The sequence below is a fragment of the Hordeum vulgare genome, chromosome 3H, assembly GCF_904849725.1.
Source record: "Hordeum vulgare subsp. vulgare chromosome 3H, MorexV3_pseudomolecules_assembly, whole genome shotgun sequence".
Classification (NCBI taxonomy): domain Eukaryota; kingdom Viridiplantae; phylum Streptophyta; class Magnoliopsida; order Poales; family Poaceae; genus Hordeum; species Hordeum vulgare.
In genome coordinates this window covers 583,932,121-583,954,869 of record NC_058520.1, presented here as the reverse complement: position 1 = coordinate 583,954,869, position 22,749 = coordinate 583,932,121, and the positions used below count along the sequence as shown (strand labels likewise).

The following is a 22,749-nucleotide window of genomic DNA, read 5'->3' as shown; positions in this document are numbered from 1 at the left end:
CACGCGTCATGCATGCTGCGCGCCCTCCGTGTCGCGAAACTGACCGAGAACGACGCGCATTCGCCATGAACCTACCTAAACCTTACCACAGCGACTGACACGCGGGTACGGCACCCGTGATGGCCCACACATCAGCCTTAGAGGCGAGGTATGCGCGTGGGAGAAGCACCCTGGCAACCCGCTCCGCTCCCTCCCGGCCATATAAAACCCTGTGCCGTCCCAACCCAACTATCTCACCACAAAGTCTTCGGATACATCCCAAATTCCCAATCCACAGCCAGATCTCTCGATCCACATAAACCGCGCAAGAAACCGCCCGATCCCGCAGGGCAGATCGGCACCAGGATCATCGCCATGGCGCAGAGGGCGCTGGAGCTGACCCTGATATCGGGCAAGGACCTCAAGGACGTGAACCTCTTCTCGGCCATGGAGGTGTACGCGGTCGTCTCGCTCTCGGGCGACCCGCGCTCCCGCCAGCGCGTCGCCACCGACCGCTCCGGCGGCCGCAACCCGACCTGGAACGCCACGGTCAGGTTCGCCGTGCCGGCCAACGCCGCGGGCTCCGTCCACGTGCTGCTCCGCGCCGAGCGCGCCCTCGGCGACCGCGACGTCGGCGAGGTCCACATCCCGCTCTCCGAGCTGCTCTCCGGCGCGCCCGACGGCGCCGTGCCGGTCAAGTTCGTCGCCTACCAGGTCCGCAAGATCGGGTCCGGGAAGCCCCAGGGGGTCCTCAACTTCTCGTATAAGCTCGGGGAGGTCACGCAGGGCCAGGCCGGTGGCGCCGCGTATGGTGGTGCGCATGCCGCGTACGGGCAGTCTCCGCCCGCCGCCGCCGCATACCCGCCGCAGGGCGCGTATCCTCCGCCCGGCAAGGCCGACTCCTACGCGCCTCCGTCCGCGTACCCACCGGCAGGTAACGCATACCCGCCGCAATCCGCGTACCCACAGGCGGCCAAGGCCGACGGTGCCTACCCACCTCCCTCCGGCTACCCACCTGCTGGCAAGGCTGGCGAGCCATCCACCGCCTACCCCGCACCCGCCGGCTACCCACCCGCGGGGAAGACTGGCGAGCCATCCACCGCCTACCCCGCGCCCGCCGGCTACCCAACCTCATCGTCAGGAAAGCCAGCGAAGGCAGGCGAGCCAGTGACGGCCTACCCAGCGGCCGCCGCCGGGCCCAGCACAGGCGCTCCCTACGGCGCCCCGCCCCCGCAGTACGGCTACGGGTACCCACCGCAGCAGCAGCCGGCCGGGTACGGCTACCCGCCCCCGCCGCCGCAAGGAGGGTACGGCGGCTACGGGTACCCGCCGCAGCAGCCGGCCGGGTACGGGTACCAGCAGCAGGCCGTGAAGCCGCCGAAGAAGAGCGGCATGGGGATGGGCCTCGGCGCGGGGCTCCTCGGAGGCGCGCTCGGCGGGCTCCTCATCGGCGACATGATCTCCGACTCGGCCGGTGGGTACGACGCCGGGTTCGACGACGGAGGCGGCTTCGATTTCTAGATCGATCCTCCGATGTTCAGACTTCAGACCGATGCAACACAGTTCTTTTGTACGTCCTTGATATTTCTTCAGTTATTTTGTCTTGAGATTTTTCTGCTCAAAGTCGCCGGCGCATCTGTGCGCGGCTAGTGTGATATGGTAATGTAAATAGAAGGTTTTAACATGATATATTCTGAAACTTTGTGTCTCGATTGGACTGTCGAATCTCTGATAGTTTGGCCGTATTGTCTTTGTGCTCATTCATTTGATTCGTTCGATCAAACTTCGCGTGTTGGGACTGTGTAATATTCTTGTCTTGTGGATGACGTGTTTGCGTTGGCGCGTTGATGTTGGAAACTTGGCGTGACGGTGAATGAATTCTGGAGAGTCTTGACTCGTTTATCGAATGGATGGTGGAATTTTCCGCATCTTGGTGATGAAATTTCTGGTCTTAGCTACTCCGGTTCGAAATTGTCGTGGAGGGCAGTGTCGACACTCGGCACTGTCTGCTGTGCCTTTCCATGCTACGCTGTTTTTCAGTCCGGCGCAGTCTTATTCGTGCAGATCAGAACTGCTGGCTCTGATCTTGGCAATGATGTCATTATGAAAATGATCCCAACAATCTGTTACTACAAAAAAAGGAAGAATTTGAGAAACGTAGCAAGTTATTCGTACTACTGTGTAACATAATACATATAAGACAAAATGAGTTCATAAATTAACAAATGAAAGGTTCAATATTATCACCCTATGTTACTACTCATGAAGATAGTAACTCCTTTTATGTTACTATCTATTGTCAAGATAGTAACTTATACTAATAACGTATGCATTGTTATTTCTTTTGATTTATTTTTCCTTTGATTTATTTTGAAACAGAGAAAGTACATTTTGTATTTTACTTTTCATTGTGTGCAGTCTAACTGCTGTCTTTGTTCTTCCTAACAACATAAAATTTTAATAATATGAAGAGTCTGTCACGATGTGAACTTGCCATTACGAAAGTGATGCGAGTCATAGTATTTCTAAGAGCATAGTTAATAGTATAGCCAACTACTGGCTATAATCAGTCTTATAGTCTATCTTATAGCTAGCTTGTACAATAGTTAACTACAAAAGAGTACTACTTTTATCATATATGACCCATATTTCATTCTCACAAAGCATCTAGGAGCACGTGCTAGAGCCGGCTCTTCACCAAGAGCCCGCTTTCCTTCTCTCTCCTCTTCTCTCTCATCCAACTTAAAAAAATATAGTATTTTAATTCTTACAGCCTGCTGACTGTACCTTATTGTACTTGCTCTAACCTATCCCATCCCTAACCTATCTTAGTAAATAGTGAAGTATCGGGTGAAGTAAAACCTTCGTGGAGTATTTTACTCCACGGCTTTTTGACCGGAGCTAGGCAATCCCCTATATCACGCACTAAAGCATCTCCATCAGGAGGCGTTTTTTTTTGCCTTGGTTGGGTTGTCCCAGCGTAATTTTTGTTCTGGGGTGACTTTTGTTTTACTCGTTGTCCTTGCAACCATCAGACAGGTCGCTCTATGCCGGCTACGCGTCTTTTATGCGGTTCCTGTGCCATGTGCGGACGATAGAGAAAAGAAAGTCAAAAGAGGGGATGGGTGACTGATGGTGGGTCACCTACATGCAAAAAAGTAGCGCTCACGCCCCTGAGTGCCCCATATGGGCTGGGTTTGGTCTGAGAGCGTCGACTCTAATTTTAAATAAATCCGACGAAAAGTAAAGCGTTGGAGTTGTAAGTGGAGCGATTTTATGCCGTCGACTTTAAAAGGGGCACCATGAGGGGCCTGTTGGGGGGGGGGGTGTGTGGAGATGCTCTAACCGTGACGAAATCGAGCTCACAATCCGTCCCAGCCACCGGCTCTATCGATCATTTCTACTGCCTCGATGAACCCCTCCCCTTATTTGCTGCAAGCGAGCTGCACGATGACACCTTTCACTCTCCAACATATCTGCCCTCTCTCGTCCTAAGCACTAAGGCCTTTCTCAATGCCTCATCTTGTATCGGTGTTAGGGTTGTCATGTAGGCAAAAAATAGATGTGGCATTGTAATTAAGAGAAGAGAGATGAGTTTGATGAACCAAGGAAAAAATAATGTCAAGCGGTGAACCTAAATCACATAAATGAAGAAAAACCATCAATGCATGCAAGAATTTTCTTGCTAAATCCTTAAATAAAAGAAGCTTAGCTACTACAACAAGTTAAGCATCCATGTCAGGCCTTTAATTGCTAAACTTTTCAATGTGATTAACACTTAATATTAGCACTGATGCATTGAAACTCGATGCCCAAAGCACACCGTCTTCATCCTCGCTATACCACACGCAGACATCGTCGCCATGGCTAGGCTTGGGGAGCAGACAGAGGCCTCCCCAAGCCCAGCCACCACGTGTTGATGAGCTTATACTCATGCTCACGAGTATTATTAGGACATCTTCAATGGTTGTATGATCATCATTGCTAAAATTGTCACATATATGATTTTGATGACATGACGCATAATAAAAGAAGAGAGAGAATGAAATCGTATGAACTTGAAGCAACGGTTCACGCACAAGCTCCGAGACAAGCATGGTTATTTCTTTCATATTTAGTGGACCCGCTTAGTTATTTTACATACGATTAGCATACACTTCATTAAAAAGCTTGTATGATGTGTTGTTGGTTGTTGATGTGGATATTTATATCAACGATTAAACATAGTGGGTGAACCCTCCAATTTGTCACGCCATGCGGCCATGGTCGTCTTCTCGCTCTTCCGTGCTACCAAGACATTGGCTTCCCCATCGTCCCCTGTGCAACCAAGATGCATTGTCTTATACGCACTCAGGGTCATCCTCAAGCACATTGGTAACGCACAGGTACAGGTAATATATTGTAACTCTTTTAAATAAGTAACATTGTCAAACCTAATACGGAGCAGAAATAATTGATCAATAGATTTCAACAAGGATTCGCGGTAAAAATTGCAAAAAATAATTTGATGGTTTGTTTGATCACAAGAGTAACTGCAAGACATGAATTGCAATGGTTCAACAATTGATCTAATCCTTAATTGTGCTAAGGACAAGCCGGTTGTTTTAATTATAAGGATTTAGGTGCTACACATTCGGAGGCGGGCTCCTCATCGGCGACATGATCTCCGACTCCGCCGGAGGGTATGACGCCGGCTACGACGACCGAGGCGGCTTCGATTTCTAGATCCTCCGATGTTCAGACTTCAGATCGATGCAGGATAGTTCTTTTGTATGTTCTTGATATATCTCCAGTTCTTTTGTCTTGAGATTTTCTGCTCAAAGTCGCCGGCGCATCTGTGCGCAACTAGTGTGATAAGGTAATGTAAATATGAGTTTTAACATGATACATTGTGCAACTTCTTTGTCTCGATTGGACTCGAATCTCTTATAGTTTGGCCGTGTTCTCTTTGTGCTCATTCATTTGATTCGTTTCATCAAACTTTGCGTGTTGGAACTGTATAATATTCTAGTCTTAGCGGTTGACTTGTTTGCGTTGGCGCGTTAGAGCATCTATAGCAGACCATGTAAAAAGGTCGAACCTGTAAAATTCCGACGAGTATACACGTTCAACCCGTTTTAGTGGCCAGAATAGACCCCATATCACGTATCTGGTCCGTAATTTTTTTACCGCGGTCCGAAAAAAGAACAACCTAACCGGCATATATGCGGTTTCACAGCGCGTTTATGGGTCAAACCTTATCCTTCGCCGTCGCATCTCCGTCGCGATTCATCTCCCACTCCGCCCTAATTTCTCGCCGCCGACGAGACAAAAAACCCATAGCGGGCCATCTCGACCATGGAAGGCCACGGAAATGGGGGGGTTGAGGGGGTGACGCCGAGCCCCGTCGCCGCCGCACGCAAGCGGGGATCGCGGATGTGGCTGAATTATGTCCGTCGGCCGTTGCCGGCTTTCGAACGTCGCGAGCTCGAGAAGTACGAGCGCGGGCTCGCGGCCCGACGCATCGGCTCCTTCAGCTCCTCTGCCGCTGGGAGTCCGTCCGCGGGCGCCTCGTCCTCGCGGACCATCACTCTGGTGAAGAGAAGGTCGGAGGAGCTCGTGCCGCTTGCCATCAAGCTCGAGGATGACGCCGTCCCGCTGCCTGGAGGGGTCATCGTCCCCGAGGACTACCCCCCCCCCCCCCGGGACAGGAGGATCACCTCATGCGCGCCAACATGGAGCGCTCGGTGAGGGAGGCGGCAGAGGATGCCGCGCGCAACCGCCGCGAGCTCGAGATCGAGAAGATTTTCCCCAAGCAAGGGGTCACATCATCGCACGCGAGCAAGTCGAAGGAGGCGGACCTGCGCGTCATGAAGGCCGAGCAGGAGAAGATCTGGATCGACCTCGACTCCGACGAGGACTGAGCTCCTCCGGCTCCTCCGCCGCGTCGTCGCCGCCGCATCCATCATTTTTGACAGCCTTGGCTCGGGTACGCTGCACGGCCCGCAACCCCCCTTACCTAGTAGCAGTATGGAGAATTGATGTAGGTTATTTGTTGGAAAAATTTCTATGTATTCTTCTATTTTCTAAACAAGTTTTCCGTTGGAAAAAATTGCATAGAAAATTTATTTGAAATCTGTCCAAAACTGGACAGAAAAACCAACTTTAATAGAGAAGAAAAAATAGTCAAGGCCTCTATGAAATGAAAAAGAGCCTGGCCCACGAAAGGCTCCCACTCGGCTCCCGGACTGCTGGGCGAAACACGCCACCCCAGTCGGCCTTGCCTCGGCCTGCTGGGGCGCTGGCCTCAGCTGCCTCCACTTTCAGCCCAAGGCCCGCCATGCGATGAGAGAGCTAGGGTTGCCTCCGCGGCCGTCGGATCAAATCCGACGGTCCAGCGCGGATATAGCTCACATAAAAGAGGGGACCGGCGCGGCTGGCAAACCCTAGCCCCATTCTCCCCGCTCGCGCCGCTCCCTCTGTTCTCTCGCTCCTGTCTCATGCGAGTACACTGCTCCGGTAAGACTCTGGTCGGCCGCCGGTGACGAGGACGAAGACCACCGCCCCGTGCACGCCCCTGGTTCCTCCCCCCGGCCTCTTCTGCCATCTTGCTCTTCTTTTCTTTCTCCCTCCAACCACCATCATCCCACAGTGAGCAGAGGCGGCGGACGGACGGCGGCGCCACCTTGGCCCCCTGGACGGCGTGCGCGTCCACCTTCGGGTGAGTGCGTCGCCGTCAAGTGGCACCAGCGGCGGCACCCAATGAACTTTGTCTTTGCCCCGTGAGGGGTAATACCTTCTTCCGATGCCTCGGCTTACCGATGCACGTCGATATCGAGAGGATCAGCGCGGCCTTGCGCCGGCGCTCTTTGCCGGCGAGGCCCGAGGCCCTCTCCGGTGATCTTTTGCCCTTTTTTGTTTGTTCTCTTTGTCCTGCTAGGGTTCTTTGGGGGAAGGGAGGGAAATTTTCTTTCTCTGTTTGTTCCTTGCTACCGAATATGCAACTAGGACCCAGTGGCATCTGATACCAATGTTAAATCTACTAGATCGCCTGGTCTAGCATATTCCGGTAGTAGAGATGGAGATGGGGTGATTACCTTCACCCTGGTGAGACGAACTATCATCGGTGGCCATCGATTCAGGGCAACGGTGGTGAGGCAGAGAGAGAGAGAGATGGGGTGGTGGTGCTTTCCGTGAACACCGCGCTAACCCTAGATCGGTAGGGCGTGTAGGTGAGGAAAGTGACCGCGATCAACCTCGTGGCTCGTGCCCTGTCCTTCACCTGTGTTAATATAGCGCGGATCACAAGAACCGACCAATCATAATGGGTTGGACGACCCTGATCACGGTGCATAAACTAAGGGCCTGGCAGGCCGTTGGGCCTAGTCAGGGGAGATCATCCTAACAATTATTTGCTACACCTCGGGCTTCTGATTGTCTGTCCGGTGGAAGTTCAGATTGGATAATGGAGGACAATTTGGCCTGCACACGTCCTCGGTCAATATCCAATAGCGGGACCTGGATGCCCATATTGGATCCTACATATTCTACGAAGATCTTATCGTTTGAACCTCAGTGCCAAGGATTCGTATAATCCCGTATGTCATTCCCTTTGTCCTTCGGTATGTTACTTGCCCGAGATTCGATCGTCGGTATCCGCATACCTATTTCAATCTCGTTTACCGGCAAGTCTCTTTACTCGTTCCGTAATACAAGATCCCGCAACTTACACTAAGTTACATTTCTTGCAAGGCTTATGTGTGATGTTGTATTACCGAGTGGGCCCCGAGATACCTCTCCGTCACACGGAGTGACAAATCCCAGTCTTGATCCATACTAACTCAACTAACACCTTCGGAGATACCTGTAAAGCATCTTTATAGTCACCCAGTTACGTTGCGACGTTTGATACACACAAAGAATTCCTCCGGTGTCAGTGAGTTATATGATCTCATGGTCATAGGAATAAATACTTGACACGCAGAAAACAGTAGCAACAAAATGACACGATCAACATGCTACGTCTATTAGTTTGGGTCTAGTCCATCACGTGATTCTCCCAATGACGTGATCCAGTTATCAAGCAACAACACCTTGTTCATAATCAGAAGACACTATCTATCATCGATCAACTGGCTAGCCAACTAGAGGCATGCTAGGGACGGTGTTTTGTCTATGTATCCACACATGTAAATGAGTCTTCATTCAATACAATTATAGCATGGATAATAAACTATTATCTTGATACAGGAATTACAATAATAACTATACATTTATTATTGCCTCTAGGGCATAATTCCAACAGTCTCCCACTTGCACTAGAGTCAATAATCTAGCCCTCACATCACCATGTGAATTACATTGTAATAAATCTAACACCCATACAGTTCTGGTGTCGATCATGTTTTGGCCGTGGAAGAGGTTTAGTCAGCGGGTCTGCTACATTCAGATCCGTGTGCACCTTGCATATATTTACGTCCTCTTCCTCGACGTAGTCGCGGATGAGGTTGAAGCGTCGTTTGATGTGTCTGGTCTTCTTGTGAAACCTTGGTTCCTTTGCTAGGGCAATGGCACCAGTGTTGTCACAGAACAAGGTTATTGGATCCAGTGCACTTGGCACCACTCCAAGATCCGTCATGAACTGCTTCATCCAGACACCCTCCTTAGCCGCCTCCGAGGCAGCCATGTACTCTGCTTCACATGTAGAATCTGCTACGACGCTTTGCTTGGAACTGCACCAGTTTACTGCACCCCCATTAAGAATAAATACGTATCCGGTTTGCGACTTAGAGTCGTCTGGATCTGTGTCAAAGCTTGCATCGACGTAACCTTTTACGGCGAGCTCTTCGTCACCTCCATACACGAGAAACATCTCCTTAGTCCTTTTCAGGTACTTCAGGATATTCTTGACCGCTGTCGAGTGATCCAATCCTGGATTACTCTGAAACCTACCTGCCATACTTATGGCCAGGCTAACATCCGGTCTAGTGCACAACATTGCATACATGATAGAACCTATGGCTGAAGCATAGGGGACGGAGCGCATATGCTCTCTATCTTCATCAGTTGCTGGGCACTGAGTCTTACTCAATCTCGTACCTTGTAAAACTGGCAAGAACCCTTTCTTGGAGTGTTCCATTTTGAACCTCTTCAAAACTTTATCAAGGTATGTGCTTTGTGAAAGTCCTATCAGGCGTTTTGATCTATCCCTATAGATCTTAATGCCTAGAATGTAAGCAGCTTCTCCTAGGTCCTTCATAGAGAAACTTTTATTCAAGTAACCTTTTATGCTCTCCAAAAGCTCTACGTTGTTTCCAATCAGTAATATGTCATCCACATATAATATCAGAAATGCCACAGAGCTCCCACTCACTTTCTTGTAAATACAAGATTCTCCAACCACTTGTATAAACCCAAATGCTTTGATCACCTCATCAAAGCGTTTGTTCCAACTCCGAGATGCTTGCACCAGTCCATAAATGGATCGCTGGAGCTTGCACACCTTGTCAGCATTTTTAGGATCGACAAAACCTTCGGGTTGCATCATATACAACTCTTCCTTAAGGAAACCGTTAAGGAACGCCGTTTTGACATCCATCTGCCAGATTTCATAATCGAAAAATGCAGCTATTGCCAACATGATTCTGACGGACTTAAGCATCGCTACGGGTGAGAAGGTCTCATCATAGTCAACTCCTGGAACTTGTGAAAAACCCTTTGCCACAAGTCGAGCTTTATAAACGGTTACATTACCGTCAGCGTCCGTCTTCTTCTTAAAGATCCATTTGTTCTGAATAGCCTTGCGGCCCTCAGGCAGTATCTCCAAAGTCCACACTTTGTTCTCATACATGGATCCTATCTCGGATTTCATGGCTTCTAGCCATTTGTTGGAATCTGGGCCCACCATTGCTTCTTCATAATTTGCAGGTTCATTGTTGTCTAACAACATGATTGTTAAGACGGGATTACCGTACCACTCTGGAGCAGCGCGTGATCTCGTCGACCTGCGTGGTTCAACAGAAACTTGAACTGGAGTTTCATGATCATCATCATTAACTTCCTCCTCAACCGGCGTCGCAACGACAGAGGTTTCCCCTTGCCCTGCGCCACCATCCAGAGGGATGAGAGGTTCGACAACCTCATCAAGTTCTATCTTCCTCCCACTCAATTCTCTCGAGAGAAACTCCTTCTCGAGAAAAGTTCCGTTCTTAGCAACAAACACTTTGCCCTCGGATTTGAGATAGAAGGTGTACCCAACTGTCTCTTTTGGGTAACCTATGAAGACGCACCTTTCCGCTTTGGGTTCCAGCTTTTCAGGCTGAAGCTTTTTGACATAAGCATCACATCCCCAAACTTTAAGAAACGACAACTTTGGCCTTTTGCCATACCACAGTTCGTATGGTGTCGTCTCAACGGATTTCGTTGGTGCCCTATTTAAAGTGAATGCAGCTGTTTCTAATGCATAACCCCAAAATGATAACGACAAATCAGTAAGAGACATCATAGATCGCACCATCTCTAACAAAGTACGATTACGACGTTCGGACACACCATTACGCTGTGGTGTTCCAGGCGGTGTTAACTGCGAAACAATTCCACATTGTCTTAAGTGAGTACCAAACTCGAAACTCAGATATTCATCCCCACGATCAGACCGTAGGAACTTGATCTTCTTGTTACGATGATTTTCCACTTCACTCTGAAATTGCTTGAACTTTTCAAATGTTTCAGACTTGTGCTTCATCAAGTAGACATAACCATATCTACTTAAATCGTCAGTGAAGGTGAGGAAATAACGATATCCGCCGCGTGCCTCCACGCTCATTGGACCACACACATCGGTATGTATGATTTCCAACAAGTCACTTGCACGCTCCATTGTTCCGGAGAACGGAGTTTTAGTCATCTTGCCCATGAGGCATGGTTCGCACGTGTCAAGTGAATCAAAGTCAAGTGACTCCAAAAGTCCATCAACATGGAGTTTCTTCATGCGCTTTACACCAATATGACCCAAGCGGCAGTGCCACAAAAATATGGTGCTATCATTGTTCACTCTAACTCTTTTGGTCTCAATGTTATGTATATGCGTATCGCTATCAAGATTCAATATGAACAATCCTCTCACATTCGGTGCATGACCATAAAAGACGTTACTCATAGAAATAGAACAACCATTATTCTCAGACTTAAAAGAGTAACCGTCTCGCAATAAACAAGATCCAGATATAATGTTCATGCTCAACGCAGGCACTAAATAACAATGATTTAAGTTCATCACTAATCCCGATGGTAGCTGAAGTGACACTGTGCCGACGGTGATTGCATCAACCTTGGAACCGTTTCCTACGCGCATCGTCACTTCGTCTTTCGCCAGCCTTCGTCTATTCCGCAGTTCCTGCTTCGAGTTGCAAATGTGAGCAACAGAACCGGTATCGAATACCCAGGCACTACTACGAGAGCCGGTTAAGTACACATCAATAACATGTATATCAAATATACCTGATTTTTCTTTGCCCGCCTTCTTATCTGCCAGATACTTGGGGCAATTGCGCTTCCAGTGACCCATACCCTTGCAATAGAAGCACTCTGTTTCAGGCTTAGGTCCAACCTTGGGTTTCTTCGGCGGATTGGCAACAGGCTTGCCGCTCTTCTTCGAATTTCCCTTCTTGCCTTTGCCGTTTCTCTTGAAACTAGTGGTCTTGCTCACCATCAACACTTGATGCTCTTTACGGAGTTCAGACTCTGCGACTTTCAGCATCGCAAACAACTCGCCGGGAGACTTGTTCATCCCTTGCATGTTGTAGTTCAACACAAAGCCTTTATAGCTTGGCGGCAGTGATTGAAGGATTCTGTCAGTGATAGCCTCTTGCGGGAGTTCAATCCCCAGTTCAGCTAGACGGTTTGAGTACCCAGACATTTTGAGCACATGTTCACTGACAGACGAGTTTTCCTCCATCTTGCAAGCATAGAATTTATCGGAGGTCTCATACCTCTCGATCCGGGCGTTCTTCTGAAAGATAAACTTCAACTCCTGGAACATCTCAAATGCTCCATGACGCTCAAAGCGACGTTGAAGTCCCGGTTCTAAGCCATACAAGACTGCACATTGAACTATTGAGTAGTCCTCCTTACGCGCTAACCAAGCGTTCTTAACATCCTGATCAGCCGTAGCGGGTGGTTCATCTCCTAGCGCAGCATTAAGGACATAATCCTTCTTCCCAGCTTGTAAGATTAGCTTAAGATTACGAGCCCAGTCTACAAAGTTGCTTCCATCATCTTTCAACTTAGCTTTCTCTAGGAACGTATTAAAATTCAGGATGACACTCGCGTGAGCCATGATCTACAACACAAATATATTCAAAGTGGACTTAGACTATGTTCAAGATAATTAGAGTTCAACTTAATCAAATTATATGCTAAACTCCCACTCAAAAAGTACATCTCTCTAGTCATTTGAGTGGTTCATGATCCACTTACACTATCCCAAGTCCGATCATCACGTGAGTCGAGAGTAGTTTCAGTGGTAAGCATCCCTATGCTAATGATATCAACTATATGATTCATGATCGACCTTTCGGTCTCATGTGTTCCGAGGCCATGTCTGCACATGCTAGGCTCGTCAAGCTTAACCCGAGTGTTCCGCGTGCGCAACTGTTTTGCACCCGTTGTATGTGAACGTTGAGTCTATCACACCCGATCATCACGTGGTGTCTCGAAACGACGAACTGTAGCAATGGTGCATAGTCGGGGAGAACACAATTTCGTCTTGAAATTTTAGTGAGAGATCACCTCATAATGCTACCGTCGTTCTAAGCAAAACAAGGTGCATAAAAGGATTAACATCACATGCAATTCATAAGTGACATGATATGGCCATCATCACGTGCTTCTTGATCTCCATCACCAAAGCACCGGCACGATCTTCTTGTCACCGGCGCCACACCATGATCATCCATCAACGTGTTGCCATCTGGGTTGTCGTGCTACTTATGCTATTACTACTAAAGCTACATCCTAGCAAAATAGTAAACGCATCTGCAAGCACAAGCGTTAGTATAAAGACAACCCTATGGCTCCTGCCGGTTGTCGTACCATCGACATGCAAGTCGATATTTCTATTACAACATGATCATCTCATACATCCAATATATCACATCACATCGTTGGCCATATCACATCACAGTCATACCCTGCAAAAACAAGTTAGACGTCCTCTAATTTTGTTGTTGCATGTTTTACGTGGTGACCAAGGGTATCTAGTAGGATCGCATCTTACTTACGCAAACACCACAACGGAGATCTATGAGTTGCTATTTAACCTCATCCAAGGACCTCCTCGGTCAAATCCGATTCAACTAAAGTTGGAGAAACCGTCACTTGCCAGTCATCTTTGAGCAAACGGGTTACTCGTAATGATGAAACCAGTCTCTCGTAAGCGTACGAGTAATGTCGGTCCAAGCCGCTTCAATCCAACAATACCGCGGAATCAAGAAAAGACTAAGGAGGGCAGCAAAACGCACATCACCGTCCACAAAAACTTTTGTGTTCTACTCGAGAAGACATCTACGCATGAACCTAGCTCATGATGCCACTGTTGGGGAACGTCGCATGGGAAACAAAATTTTTCCTACGCGCACGAAGACCTATCATGGTGATGTCCATCTACGAGAGGGGATGAGTGATCTACGTACCCTTGTAGATCGTACAGCAGAAGCGTTAGAGAACGCGGTTGATGTAGTGGAACGTCCTCACGTCCCTCGATCCGCCCCGCGAACAATCCCACGATCAGTCCCACGATCTAGTACCGAACGGACGGCACCTCCGCGTTCAGCACACGTACAGCTCGACGATGATCTCGGCCTTGTTGATCCAGCAAGAGAGACAGAGAGGTAGAAGAGTTCTCCGGCAGCGTGACGGCGCTCCGGAGGTTGGTGATGATCTTGTCTCAGCAGGGCTCCGCCCGAGCTCCGCAGAAACGCGATCTAGAGGAAAAACTATGGAGGTATGTGGTCGGGCAGCCGTGAGAAAGTCGTCTCAAATCTGCCCTAAAAGCTCCATATATATAGGAGGAGGGAGGGGGACCTTGCCTTGGGGTCCAAGGGACCCTCAAGGGGTCGGCCGAGCCAAGGGGGGGAGGACTCCCCCCAAACCGAGTTGGACTTGGTTTGGTGGGAGGAGTCCCCCTCCCTTCCCACTTCCTCCCTCTTTTTTTTTCTTTTCCTTTGATTTCTTTGTCTTGGCGCATAGGCCCCCTTGGGGCTGTTCCACCAGACCACTAAGGGCTGGTGTGTCTCCCCAAAGCCTATGGGCTTCCCCGGGGTGGGTTGCCCCCCCCGGTGAACTCCCGGAACCCATTCGTCATTCCCGGTACATTCCCGGTAACTCCGAAAACCTTCCGGTAATCAAATGAGGTCATCCTATATATCAATCTTCATTTCCGGACCATTCCGGAAACCCACGTGACGTTCGTGATCTCATCCGGGACTCCGAACAACATTCGGTAACCAACCATATAACTCAAATACGCATAAAACAACGTCGAACCTTAAGTGTGCAGACCCTGCGGGTTCGAGAACTATGTAGACATGACCCGAGAGACTCCTCGGTCAATATCCAATAGCGGGACCTGGATGCCCATATTGGATCCTACATATTCTACGAAGATCTTATCGTTTGAACCTCAGTGCCAAGGATTCGTATAATCCCGTATGTCATTCCCTTTGTCCTTCGGTATGTTACTTGCCCGAGATTCAATCGTCGGTATCCGCATACCTATTTCAATCTCGTTTACCGGCAAGTCTCTTTACTCGTTCCGTAATACAAGATCCCGCAACTTACACTAAGTTACATTGCTTGCAAGGCTTATGTGTGATGTTGTATTACCGAGTGGGCCCCGAGATACCTCTCCGTCACACGGAGTGACAAATCCGAGTCTTCATCCATACTAACTCAACTAACACCTTCGGAGATACCTGTAGAGCATCTTTATAGTCACCCAGTTACGTTGCGACGTTTGATACACACAAAGCATTCCTTCGGTGTCAGTGAGTTATATGATCTCATGGTCATAGGAATAAATACTTGACACGCAGAAAACTGTAGCAACAAAATGACACGATCAACATGCTACGTCTATTAGTTTGGGTCTAGTCCATCACGTGATTCTCCCAATGACGTGATCCAGTTATCAAGCAACAACACCTTGTTCATAATCAGAAGACACTGACTATCATCGATCAACTGGCTAGCCAACTAGAGGCATGCTAGGGACGGTGTTTTGTCTATGTATCCACACATGTAAATGAGTCTTCATTCAATACAATTATAACATGGATAATAAACTATTATCTTGATACAGGAATTACAATAATAACTATACATTTATTATTGCCTCTAGGGCATAATTCCAACAGTTGACTCCTTGATTCCATCCACGGGGTAGCCGGGACCGCCCTCTATCATTCTTCGTGCATCGTCCGGCGGGGCCTCAGATTCAGCCACGCTCCTTTTCCGCTTAGACGGGGCGCCGGTAATATCGAGTGCAGGATCTTCCTGGCGCGCTACTCCTCTAAACTCATCAATCTGCTTATGTTGCTCGTTAATCCTGGCAAGCAACTGGTTGAACTTGTCATTCTCCTCATCCTGTTGTCGCTTCTTTGCTCTCGCTCGGCTTCTGTAAGTGTCTTGGTCTCTGGCAAACCCAAGCCACCACGGGTAAGAAGGACCGAAGCCTCGCGTTCGTCCTCCATGTTCGTCATTGCCGAGGACCATTGTGAGCAAATCTTTATCTCTATCTGCAGTGAACTTTCTTTTTCCCTCCTTAATTTCTTTCACTATCCTTTTCCAATTCTCCCTGGGTATCCTAAGACCGTCATTGCAGATGAGGTCCCTTGTTGTTTCGTCGTACGACCCACCATGCGCAAGGAACCAATTTCTTGCTCTCAATTCCCACTCATCACGGAGTGGTTCAGGTACGATGCTTTTATCTATCAGATCTTGCTCTTTCTTATCCCACTTTGGGATGGCAGTCTCATAGCCCCCTGGCCCCAGCTTGTGGTGATATTTCTTCTTGTTGGCATTTATCTTGTTCTTTTCTGATAATGCCTGGGCATCTTCTGACTCCTTGTACTCTTGAAATGCCTTCCAGTGATTCGCCTGCTTGGCTAGATACCCCTCGAATACTGGCACTTTCTTTGTCTTCAGATAGTTTTTCCATAGCTTCTTCTTCCAGCTACGGAACAGTTCGGCCATCTTCTTCAGAGTCCACTGCTTGACTTTGGCCCTCAGTTTGTCTGCGACGTCTTCATTCTCACATTCTGGCAGGTTGAAATGTGACATTAGATCATTCCAAAGATTATCTTTGTACCTTTCGGTGACATAGTCACTATCGGCTGCCCCTTTGCGCTTGTTCCACTCCCGAACGCTGATTGGGACGTGATCCGTAACGAGAACTCCGCATTGCTTCTTGAATGTGTCAGCAACATTCTTAGGAAGCTTGGGTCCGCCCGTAGGAAATATCACCTCAAAGGTGTAATGCGTCCGTGCATCCAACTTTCTAGTCGGGCCTCGTTTCGTAGTTTTGCTCGTTGTGGAGGCCTAAGAGGGAGAAACATTTGTCAAATGAATGTATATGTATACAATATAGAGCTATCTCCAATATTTTTCACATATTACAAGTGATTGTCGAACTTCATATGTATACCTCGCCGGACTTTATTATTTCTTCACCGGCTTCTCCATTAGTGGAGCTATCACCTTCTCCGTCATTGGACCTATCTCCTGCCCCATGGGCTTCATCTTCGTGTCGCTCGACCTCCATTCCAACGTCCTCGTTTAGATATGACAACGGAGATTCAGCTGGTTCAACGTCGGGGCCGTCTTTGATTATATCTTCGAGAAGTTCTTCCTCTTTGAGGTTCCTGATATGTGGATCCATAGTTCTGCAAAAATCGGATTCTCTTAACCTTTGTACCAAAAAAGAATTATTCTATCAGGAACTTCGTTACAAAACAACTTAAGTCCCGGGTCGTGGCTCCACCCGGGACTCCTAGATTTCTGCATAGTATTCAAAGTAGGAGTACTTTTCTAATTTGAGCATTCAATAAGAAAAATCAAATCGTAAAATAAAGTAGTATTCAAATTAGCATGCATTCAATTATAAGCTAATACATCATAACTTTTGTCCGTACATCATCGAATATTATCACTAATACTCCTCGAATACTATCATACATATAGCATCACTGATACATCTAGAACCGTAGCGCCCGACGGGTATCGGCGCGGGCGGTGGACACCCAAAGAGAAGGAACCATCATAAGATCATAGCTCCAGTGAGATCCCCGAAGAACCTGCCAGGTATGCTCGAACCTGCCCTCCAACGCAACCATGTAGCGACGGACGTGCTCATCCTCCTCGCTGACACGGTGACGTACCACCTCCGCGGTGTCCGGAAGCCTCGGCACCCTCACTGGCCCACGCGACCACCACCAAACAAGGATCGGGTCAACGACGGGCTGGCTCCTCACCAACCTACGCCCCCCTGGAAGGTAGCACCTCCCAATACCAGCCGGGCGGAGCCCAGTCCCGGACAGGGCCCCTCTGATCAAGCAGGTGTCCTCCGCCGAGTCGACGACGAGGATGCGGGATAGGCATCGTAAAATGAACTAAAAAAGTAAACTCGTTATATTAATTTTCTTGCTAAAAATAAACTATTAACACTTAAGCATATACAATAGCAAAATTAAACTATTAACACTTAAGCATATACAATAGCAAAATTAAGCAATAATCTAAGAAACACTATTAACACTTATGCATATACACTATACAATAGCGAAATTAAATGACAAAAAAATATATTTCTTGTTCTTGTAACCCTAAACTAATTTTTCCTCTTCTTTTATTTCTCCTCTTCTTCTACTTCTTCTACTTCTACTTCTACTTCTCCTCTTCTTGTAGTACTTCTCCTCTTCTCTTCTTCTACTTCTCCTCTCCTCCTCTTCTAATTTTTCTCTTCTTCTACTTCTCCTCTTCTTCTATTTTTCCTCTTTTTCTCCTCTCCTCCTCTTCTTATTCTCCTTTTCTTCTTTTCTTCTCCTCCTCTTCTTATTTTCATTTTTCCTAATCTTATTTTCTTATTTTTGTTCATATTTCTTCTTCTTGTAACCCTAACCTAATTCTAAATATTACTAACCCTAATAATCTAGCACAAACCTAATAACAATAGGAATTAAATGATAAAAAAATCTTTTTCTTTTTCTTCTTTTCTTCTCATTTTTCTTCTTTTCTTCTCCTTTTTCTTCCTTTATTCTCCTTTTTCTTCTTCTCTTCTCCTTTTTCTTCTTTTCTTCTACTCGCCGGAGTGTTGGGGAGGAGGGGGCGGGGGGCTTACCGGCCGAAGGTGTCGACGGCGCGCGGCGAGGAGGGCGGCGCGCGGCGAGGAGGACGGCGGCGGCGAGGAGGACGGCGGCGACGGCGAGGAGGACGGCAGGCGGCGGCGAGCAGGATGTCAGGCAGCCTGACGGCATCGTCGAGTTCGTCGCTGTGCCGCGCCGAGCAGGAGAACGAGAGGAAGAAGAAGAGAAATGGATGATTTGGGTTGGAATTTTTCGAAGTCCCGCTTATATAGGTGGATCTTTAGTCCCGGTGCGTGGCTCGAACCGGGACTAAAGACCCCCTTTAGTCCCGGCTGGAGCCACGACCCGGGACTAAAGCCCCTCGTTTCCCGCCTCCTCGCCTGCCGAAAAGGGGTCTTTAGTCCCGGGGCGTGGCCCCAACCGGGACTAAAGGGGGTCTGTAGTCCCGGGGCGTGGCTCCACCCGGGACTAAAGCCCCTCCTCGGCTGTACGATAAGTTTAGTCCCACCTCGCCCAGCGAGGGGAACTAATACTTGTTTATAAGCCCCGTCGCAGCTTCTACATCGAGCTCCTCTCTAAAGAAGGCTTACGGGCCTAAACTCACTGAAAATTGAAACTATATTAGAAATTATAGGGAAAATTCAATCTAAATTCAAATGAGAATTTAGATTGAATTTTCTCTATGATTTCGTATATATTTTCAATTTTTTTCTATTTCCATAATTAATAATTTTGACTATCCAAACTATTATCTATTTTGTTATTTTCAATTAAAAACTATGTTTATTAAAAATTCTTTTTGCATATTTGAGAATTTGACAAAACTATGATAATGAAAAGAGTTTCAAATTAAATAAATAATGCAAAACTATTTTTTATTTTCATAATTAATAATTTTGACTATCCAAACTATTATCTATTTTGTTATTTTCAATTTAAAACTATCTTTATTAAAAATTCCTTTTGCATATTTGAGAATTTGACAAAATATGATAATGAAAAGTGTTTCAAATTGAATAAATAATGCAAAACTATTTTTTATTTTCATAATTAATAATTTTGACTATCCAAACTATTATCTATTTTTTGAACTAGTTGATCCTGAAATTGAAAAGCACTACAAATGAACTCTGAAAATGTTGAAAGTTGGCATGCTATCATCATTTCACCCAGATAGCATGTGTTAAAAAGTTGAGAGGGCTACGACAAAAACTGGATGCAGTTCGTGTACAAAACGGACAATCTCTCTCGAAGTAGCAGGGTTTCGAACGAGAACTCATCTCTTACAAAGGGATTTCATTTTTTTGAACTTATTTGAACTCCATACTTTTTGTGTGTTCAAAATGCACCATTCAAAGGCACATCACAAAATGGACAATCTCTCTCGAAGTAGAAGCGACCCCCACAATAAGAGACGACATTCTTCTTCTCTCATATATGGTGGACACTAGCTCACCTGATTTTTCAACCGTCGATGATGGTCGCTACTCCTACTTCCCCTAGTGCATAACCAATATCTAGCACAAGGAGAAGAAGGAGAAGCGACCCCCACAACAAAAGTGGTTCCGTGGCACGCCACGTGGTTCCGCTGCACGCCACATGGTTCCGCTGCACGCCACGTGGGACTAATGGTCTTTCATTTTTAAATGACTGTTTTAATCAAAAACAGATCTGTTACAAAAGGGATTTCATTTTTTGAACTTATTTGAACTGAAGACTTTTTGTATATATATGTGGTCGAAATGCATGATACCATGAAGTTAGAAAGGGCTAAACCATTCAAAAGTAGCAAATGAAGTTAGAAAGGGCTAAACCATTCAAATTTGGAAACTATAATGGCACAAACAGAAACTAGACATATATAAATTGGTCCAAGCAGTACATGATACTAGTCCAAACAATACATAATAATAGCTACCATAGATATATATACAAGTGTTCGACGTTGAGAACACTACTCGTCTGAATCGTCTGAATCAGAATGTCCACCTTCCTCGAGGTGACGCTGGCCATAGTTGACGACTCGAATCTTGCGGTACAACTCGTATGAAACGTATGCATCTTTTGCTGCATACTCAATGTTGATAGGATCAAGTGGGCCCTTCTCCCAAAGTTTGTGCTGAAACTTTGGGAAACTGGTCTTCATATCACCATATCCCTCGTCGATCAAGGCAACTGCCATATGAGCCATCGAAGTCCTGTCATGTCGAAGCCTGAATATCGTTTGGAGATCAACGAGGCAACCAGCTGGTATCTCAATAGCTAAGTTGTGCCTCATCTTCAGCTTGTCGTTCCTTATGTCAACGGAAGCAAAAGTGATGCCGCTGCGAAGGAAGTCCATGAGTTCTGGACAATCCTTGTCACTCCTGCAACAGAAACAAATTAAAATGGAACAACTGTTACATACTGCTGCAACAAGGAAACATGTTTCACTACAACTAAAGAGAAAATAATCTTTAGGATTCAAATAGAACATATGCAATGGAACCTAGAGAGATCACTATAGCTATCCAATGGAACCTAGAGAGATCACTAGCTATATGCAATTTTCATGACTATGACATATCATATTGCTATCCAATGGAACCTAGAGAGATCACTAGCTATATTCAATTTTCATAACCTTGGATCAAAGAACACCGCATAAAATTGTATCACTACAACTATGATTTCAATGGAACATATTGAACCAATCAGATTTTTCAGATTGTGGAACACTATTCCAATCAGATTGTGTTCCCTTCAACTAATCAAAATTGTTTCACTACAACTATTTAAAGCGAACCAACTATGATTCCAATGGAGCACATTAAACACTAGTTGATTCTAATACGATTTTTCAGATTATGGAACACTATTCCAATCAGATTGTGTTCCCCTTCAACTAATCAAAATTGTTTCACTACAACTATTTGAAGGGAACCAACTATGATTCCAATGGAACATATTAAACACTAGTTGATTTTAATACGATTTTTCAGATTATGGAACACTATTCCAATTAGATTGTGTTCCCCTTCAAATAATCAAAATTGTTTCACTACAACTATTTGAAGGGAACCAACTATGATTGAAACAAATAAACTTACAATGTCATTATCTTGGATTAAAGAAAGCCTCAAAACCTACCTCGCCCATTGGAAGATCAAGACATGGTGTGCGAAGCATAGTTGGATGACGGCAACACCGCGTTGATCGGCCGTGTACTCCAGATCAAGCCCCAAGAACTTCTCATGATCCACTGCGTTGTCAAACCATTTTTCCTTCAACTGTTGAAGAAAAAACGGCACCTCCCTGCTCAGGTTCGTGTACACGACATCGAGCATGGTCGTGCCATGTGCGAGCACCTTATGAAAGCTAGTTGGCATGGTGGAAGAAGAGAAGGGAAGAAGAGAGGAGAAGAACAGAGAGGGAGAGCGAGAGAGAAGAAGAAACAGAGAAATGGCGACTGTACGCTTCGGTTCGTGCTTTTCATCGCCCGAAACGACGCGGGATGCAAACCGTTTGGGTCTTTAGTCCCGGGTTGAGCCACCAACCGAGACTAAAGAGGTATACCAACGGTTGCCACCACTACGGCAGGCCACGTGTTAGTCCTTTAGTCCCGGGTTGAGCCACCAACCGGGACTAAAGGGGGATACGAACGGTTGCCACCACCACTGCCCGCCGCGTAGCCCTTTAGTCCCGGTTTGGGACACGAACCGGGACTAAAGGCTCCTTACGGGCCGGGACTAAAGCCTCAAGGGAGGCATTGAGAATTGGGGCGACGTGGCCGGGCCTTTAGTCCCGGCCCAGAGGCAGGCCGGGACTAAATGGTCCCGGCCAAAGACCCGTTTTTCACTAGTGTCATGAACATTTTGTAAACAAACTTCATGAATATTTTTAATACTTGTGAACATGTTTTGAAGACATGGCCATTGTTTTGGAAGCACGAACAATTTTTGAACCCGTGAACATTTATTATTTCCCAAACATTTTTAATATATTTTTTTGAATTCATGAACATGTTTTTCACAGTTCACAAATTTTAGAAGTCCCAATTATTTGAAAAAGGAAACTACCGAAAACCGAAAAAGGGAAATAGACACCAAAGGAAAAAGGTCAAACAAAGTAAAAAAAAAGGTCTTCACGCCCTGCACATCGGCCGACCCATGTGGGCGCATGGGGAAAAGAGGGGGTGGGTGCACGCTTCCCATTTTTTTGCTGCATAGTCTTTTTGTTTTGCAGAGAATTATGAGAGCTTTATTCCGAGAAGGCTACTGATCAGAAAACTGGGAGGTCTATCAATCCAGCTTTCAGTCATTTCTAACATATATACACGCATGCTGGACACATAGATGTGGAGGACCATTAGCTGATCTAGATAGACGACGAAGTATAGAAACATCAACATTATTACATAACTCTCAAAATTGATGCCACGACCGAACGTGAA

At 46.7% G+C, this 22,749-nt stretch overlaps 1 protein-coding gene across 1 annotated transcript; it reads left to right on the top strand.

The window, feature by feature from the left end:
* The first annotated feature begins 218 nt into the window (after positions 1-218).
* On the top strand, positions 219-1,678 carry LOC123445354 (protein SRC2-like). Its single transcript, XM_045122323.1, has one exon. It carries the CDS (start codon positions 355-357, stop codon positions 1,498-1,500), a length of 1,146 nt encoding a protein of 381 aa, XP_044978258.1. The 5' UTR covers positions 219-354; the 3' UTR covers positions 1,501-1,678.
* The last annotated feature ends 21,071 nt before the right edge of the window (positions 1,679-22,749 follow it).

Coding starts and splice junctions, on each gene's coding strand:
- LOC123445354 (XM_045122323.1), top strand. CDS start 355: ATGGCGCAGAGGGCGCTGGAGCTGACCCTGATATCGGGCAAGGACCTC.